This window comes from Oncorhynchus mykiss, chromosome 25 (assembly GCF_013265735.2).
Source record: "Oncorhynchus mykiss isolate Arlee chromosome 25, USDA_OmykA_1.1, whole genome shotgun sequence".
Taxonomy (NCBI): domain Eukaryota; kingdom Metazoa; phylum Chordata; class Actinopteri; order Salmoniformes; family Salmonidae; genus Oncorhynchus; species Oncorhynchus mykiss.
In genome coordinates, this window is record NC_048589.1 from 42,635,817 (window position 1) to 42,641,940 (window position 6,124).

The 6,124-nt window shown below is 40.2% G+C and overlaps 1 protein-coding gene across 9 annotated transcripts; it reads left to right on the forward strand.

The window, feature by feature from the left end:
- Positions 1-1,945: 1,945 nt before the first annotated feature.
- On the forward strand, positions 1,946-5,808 carry LOC118944289. 9 transcript variants are annotated; one of them, XM_036962759.1, is made up of 3 exons: positions 4,305-5,339; positions 5,372-5,506; positions 5,539-5,808. In XM_036962759.1, the coding sequence occupies exons 1-3, from the start codon at positions 4,310-4,312 to the stop codon at positions 5,778-5,780; spliced, it is 1,407 nt and encodes a 468-aa protein (XP_036818654.1). In that variant the 5' UTR covers positions 4,305-4,309; the 3' UTR covers positions 5,781-5,808. The 9 variants fall into 9 exon arrangements, with proteins under 9 accessions (XP_036818655.1, XP_036818654.1, XP_036818659.1 ...); XM_036962764.1 differs by having other exon boundaries at positions 4,305-5,062; positions 5,205-5,339; positions 5,372-5,808; XM_036962758.1 differs by having other exon boundaries at positions 4,305-4,613; positions 4,646-5,339; positions 5,372-5,808.
- The last annotated feature ends 316 nt before the right edge of the window (positions 5,809-6,124 follow it).

Consider the following 6,124-nt stretch of genomic DNA (forward strand, 5'->3'; position numbering starts at 1 on the left):
ATTTAAATACCTGATTGTTGGCCATTTTAAATCTGTGTAGAGAACCAAAATGCATAGAGGTACAGCTACAACATCAAGGATGTATCCACTAGGAACCAGGGGTTGGAACCCCAAAAAATATTTTGTTTTTAGAATTATATTATTATTTTGGTCCGTTTCACTGTTTTCCGACCAGCAACGTGTTGAACCAATTCTAAACAACAACAACAACAACAAAAAGTGTACTGGTTTTATATCGTTCATTTCTATTCCCTTTTAAACCTCTGAAATGTTGCTCAATATTAAATGACTTCACTAATCAGTGCGGATAGAGCAGCTTGCTAAGCTATTTAATCATTATAGGAAAGTCATTAAGAGGCAGTTGTCTTTTGCCGTAAAAGCATGGTTTAATCATAATGAAAAACACACACACGCGCGCTGTGCTGCCACTCACTATGGACAGACAGGGCGCGAGATGCGAATGATATTTTGAGGGTGGAGGAGAGAGCGGAGAGAGAGTGGAGGAGGCTTGGCTTGAAGCGCTGGGCATTTTATGACATGCATTAACTGAATTAGGCAGAATTATATCTACGGAGGAGTGGCTTCTATGGAGGAACGTCGAATGTCTTTAAACTTCCGAGCGTGGGCTTAACGTTGGACAAGAGAGAACATTATCTAGCTAACTAGCTAGCTAACAAGCTGGTGTGTGCAGAGCAGCACCAGAATGACATGTTTTTTTGTAGTTAATAAATCCAATGTGAAATGTGATAACTAGAGTATCCTTAACTAGCATCGAAAAACAGTTAATCCGTTCTTCTCTAATTCAACATCTCTCCCCCTACTTTCTGAATCACGCTTGTAACGTGTCAGGTACAGGTCAGGTAGCCTACACACACACTGGCATAGGTAACAGAGTGAGGGCTTTGCAGGTAACAGAGTGAGGGCTTTGCATAGACGCTTTGTGGCAATTTTTGTGGGACTGGGAAAAAAATGTCTGGAACTTAAAAAAATAACGTTATTAACCGGTTCCCACGCTTTAATGGTTCTGTCCTGGAACCATATAGATCACTTTCGTTCCCGGTTCTGATTCTGTCCCTCAAATAAATTCGTTATTTTCCGGTTTTCGTTTCTGTTCCCTGAACTGGTTCCAACCCCTGCTAAGAACCAAACAGAAGCAAACAGAACGAAACGGGGAAAGGAACCTACCTAATTTTGTCCAATAGAAATCCTCGTTTTCATTGCAAAATTCTTTCCGTTGCTAAACGTTTTTTTTTGTTACGGTGTGTGACTAATGAATACAACCTAGTAACACGATGAGGTCATCAGAGGGAGACCCAGAAAGCCGCAGTGACACTCAGGTACCACCAGGGGGGGGGGGTGTCAATCTCAATATCAACCTCCTGCCCTTTTGGTGTGGTTGCCTCTTCCCTTCGATTCCCTTCCCTTGGTCTGGTCAGGTCCACTCTTCATAACACCCGAGTTTGTATTTCTAGTTTCCTCTTCTATCACGAGACATCAGGCAGTGGCTTGCCTGTGTAACAGATGTGAAACGGCTAGCTTAGTTAGCGTGGGCGCTAAATAGCGTTTCAATCAGTGACGTCACTCGCTCTGAGACCTTGAAGTAGTAGTTCTCCTTGCTCTGCAAGGGCCGCGGCTTTTGTGGAGCGATGGGTAACGATGCTTCGAGGGTGACTGTTGATGTGTGCAGAAGGTCCCTGGTTCGCGCCCGGGTATGGGCGAGGGGACGGTCTAAATTTGTACTGTTACACCTGGTCCCAGATCGAGTCAGTTGCAAGAACAATTCCGTAATGAGTTGTCAAAAGAGTAGGAACGGACTGGAACTCAGACTAGCTCAATTACACGTGTACGTCAATGACATGTTTACAGACAAACACAGTAACGTGTGCTTACTATGTCAACATTTACATCCACCGTGTGTGTGTGCGCGTGTGATTATCAAATGCCATACCCCCCCCCCCCCCCCCTCCCCAGAGTCTTATAGAAAACAAGAATTGCTGTGTTATCAAGTGACCAGCACAAATAGAAGGATATAAATAAATATTTTTTTTAAAGAATTTATCTTAATCCCAAAATATATTTAGCATGGTGCCAGTCTTATTTGTTAGTTTAGTGGAGGATCATTTTGTTAGTTTTAGTGGAGGATCATTTTGTTAGTTTAGTGGAGGATAATTTTGTTAGTTTAGTGGAGGGTCATTTTGTTAGTTTAGTGGAGGAGCATTTTGTTAGTTTAGTGGAGGGTCATTTTGTTAGTTTAGTGGAGGATCATTTTGTTAGTTTAGTGGAGGGTCATTTTGTTAGTTTTAGTGGAGGATCATTTTGTTAGTTTAGTGGAGGGTCATTTTGTTAGTTTAGTGGAGGGTCATTTTGTTAGTTTTAGTGGAGGATCATTTTGTTAGTTTAGTGGCAGATCATTTTGTTAGGTTAGTGGAGGGTCATTTTGTTAGTTTAGTGGAGGAGCATTTTGTTAGTTTAGTGGAGGATCATTTTGTTAGTTTAGTGGAGGGTCATTTTGTTAGTTTAGTGGAGGAGCATTTTGTTAGTTTAGTGGAGGATCATTTTGTTAGTTTAGTGGAGGGTCATTTTGTTAGTTTAGTGGAGGGTCATTTTGTTAGTTTTAGTGGAGGATCATTTTGTTAGTTTAGTGGAGGGTCATTTTGTTAGTTTTAGTGGAGGATCATTTTGTTAGTTTAGTGGAGGGTCATTTTGTTAGTTTAGTAGAGGGTCATTTTGTTAGTTTAGTGGAGGGTCATTTTGTTAGTTTAGTGGAGGAGCATTTTGTTAGTTTAGTGGAGGATCATTTTGTTAGTTTAGTGGAGGGTCATTTTGTTAGTTTTAGTGGAGGGTCATTTTGTTAGTTTAGTGGAGGGTCATTTTGTTAGTTTAGTGGAGGGTCATTTTGTTAGTTTTAGTGGAGGATAATTTTGTTAGTTTAGTGGAGGATCATTTTGTTAGTTTAGTGGAGGGTCATTTTGTTAGTTTAGTGGAGGGTCATTTTGTTAGTTTTAGTGGAGGATCATTTTGTTAGTTTAGTGGAGGGTCATTTTGTTAGTTTAGTGGAGGGTCATTTTGTTAGTTTTAGTGGAGGATCATTTTGTTAGTTTAGTGGAGGGTCATTTTGTTAGTTTTAGTGGAGGATCATTTTGTTAGTTTAGTGGAGGGTCATTTTGTTAGTTTAGTGGAGGGTCATTTTGTTAGTTTAGTGGAGGGTCATTTTGTTAGTTTAGTGGAGGAGCATTTTGTTAGTTTAGTGGAGGATCATTTTGTTAGTTTAGTGGAGGGTCATTTTGTTAGTTTTAGTGGAGGGTCATTTTGTTAGTTTAGTGGAGGGTCATTTTGTTAGTTTAGTGGAGGGTCATTTTGTTAGTTTTAGTGGAGGATCATTTTGTTAGTTTAGTGGAGGATCATTTTGTTAGTTTAGTGGAGGGTCATTTTGTTAGTTTAGTGGAGGGTCATTTTGTTAGTTTTAGTGGAGGATCATTTTGTTAGTTTAGTGGAGGGTCATTTTGTTAGTTTAGTGGAGGGTCATTTTGTTAGTTTAGTGGAGGGTCATTTAGTTAGCTTGGTTTTATTCATGATCTTGTCACGTGAGAAGAGTTGATTTGTACATACATGTGATTGTATCTGTTTTACAGCACAGCTGAGAACGCTGTCATTGTCACTCATGTTGTGAAGGGATGAGAACACGTTTTAATGGATGGAGAAGAATTGTTCGTGGTTTAAAATAAACATTTGTGTTCTTAAGTGAATGTTCTTTGATACCATCCCCCCTCTATTGGTTCTGTGCGGGATAACGGACATGCAGTCATAATATAGTTCATCTATAACTGTCACCTCTCTGTTGTAACTTGCCACCATATTACACTGGGCTTTTACAAAAGTCAGGAACAGTATTTAAAAATAGAAATGGACTTTTTAAGATGATATTTTTTTGTCCACAGAGTATGGTTGTATGTGATGTGCTTTGTTTACACGTTACGAATCACCATCATTTGCAACAAAATCTCAAATCGTTTCTTTTTTGAATCGACGTTGCTGTGACAAAATAAACTTTTATTTCAAATTGTGATATGTTTTTACAAATATCCAAAAAAGAGAGGTAATGGAGTTTCTCTATACTGATGTCCTAGATCAAATAGAGGTGTTTATAATATATTTACCTAAAAGTTTTTTTCTAATACAGATTTAAAAAATAACTTGTTTTGGTGCTGATAAAAGTAAAAACAATCCCTCTGCAAAAGCCTGTCAAAAATAATCTGCATCTTGTACCACAATGTATCTCATCTTGTACCTTGTACCATGTTCCGTTCCAATGTGTCTCATCTTGTACCATGTTCCGTTCCAATGTATCTCATCTTGTACCTTGTACCATGTTCCGTTCCAATGTATCTCATCTTGTACCATGTTCCGTTCCAATGTATCTCATCTTGTACCATGTTCCGTTCCAATGTATCTCATCTTGTACCATGTTCCGTTCCAATGTATCTCATCTTGTACCATGTTCCGTTCCAATGTATCTCATCTTGTACAATGTTCCGTTCCAATGTATCTCATCTTGTACCATGTTCCGTTCCAATGTATCTCATCTTGTACCTTGTACCATGGTCCGTTCCAATGTATCTCATCTTGTACCATGTTCCGTTCCAATGTATCTCATCTTGTACCATGTTCCGTTCCAATGTATCTCATCTTGTACCATGTTCCGTTCCAATGTATCTCATCTTGTACAATGTTCCGTTCCAATGTATCTCATCTTGTACCATGTTCCGTTCCAATGTATCTCATCTTGTACCTTGTACCATGTTCCGTTCCAATGTATCTCATCTTGTACCATGTTCCGTTCCAATGTATCTCATCTTGTACCATGTTCCGTTCCAATGTATCTCATCTTGTACCATGTTCCGTTCCAATGTATCTCATCTTGTACCATGTTCCGTTCCAATGTATCTCATCTTGCACCATGTTCCGTTCCAATGTATCTCATCTTGTACCTTGTACCATGTTCCGTTCCAATGTATCTCATCTTGTACCATGTTCCGTTCCAATGTATCTCATCTTGTACCATGTTCCGTTCCAATGTATCTCATCTTTTACCTTGCACCATGTTCCGTTCCAATGTATCTCATCTTGTACCATGTTCCGTTCCAATGTATCTCATCTTGTACCTTGTACCATGGTCCGTTCCAAAGTATCTCATTTTGTACCATGTTCCGTTCCAATGTATCTCATCTTGTACCATGTTCCGTTCCAATGTATCTCATCTTGTACAATGTTCCGTTCCAATGTATCTCATCTTGTACCATGTTCCGTTCCAATGTATCTCATCTTGTACCTTGTACCATGTTCCGTTCCAATGTATCTCATCTTGTACCATGTTCCGTTCCAATGTATCTCATCTTGTACCATGTTCCGTTCCAATGTATCTCATCTTGTACCATGTTCCGTTCCAATGTATCTCATCTTGTACCATGTTCCGTTCCAATGTATCTCATCTTGTACCTTGTACCATGTTCCGTTCCAATGTATCTCATCTTGTACCATGTTCCGTTCCAATGTATCTCATCTTGTACCATGTTCCGTTCCAATGTATCTCATCTTGTACCATGTTCCGTTCCAATGTATCTCATCTTGTACCATGTTCCGTTCCAATGTATCTCATCTTGTACCATGTACTACGTTCTGCCATGAATTGCAATGTTTCTATCATGTCCATCTCGCATTTGTCCATGTCCCAAACGGCACCCTATTCCCTATATAGTGACAAGGGCCCCGGTCAAAACTAGTGCACTATAAAGGGAATAGAGTGCTGTTCGGGACTCAGCCAATGTTATGAAGGTGACGCAACCAGGACCTGAGCCATCGCATATCATCATACCCCTTTACATGTACCAGCAGCATATTGTACCAAAAAACAACAACACAAATCTAGTAAGACTACCATGACTATTAAAACGGACTTTAACATTGGAGTCTTGGTTGATGACGTTCACTCTGGACTGTTTTTGACACTTTGATTCACACAAAAAAATTGACTGAACTGATATCTATGGCGAGGGGGCGGGGCGGGCGAGGGGGCGGGGCGGGGCGGGCGAGGGGGCGGGGCGGGGCGGGCGAGAGGGGGGGAGAG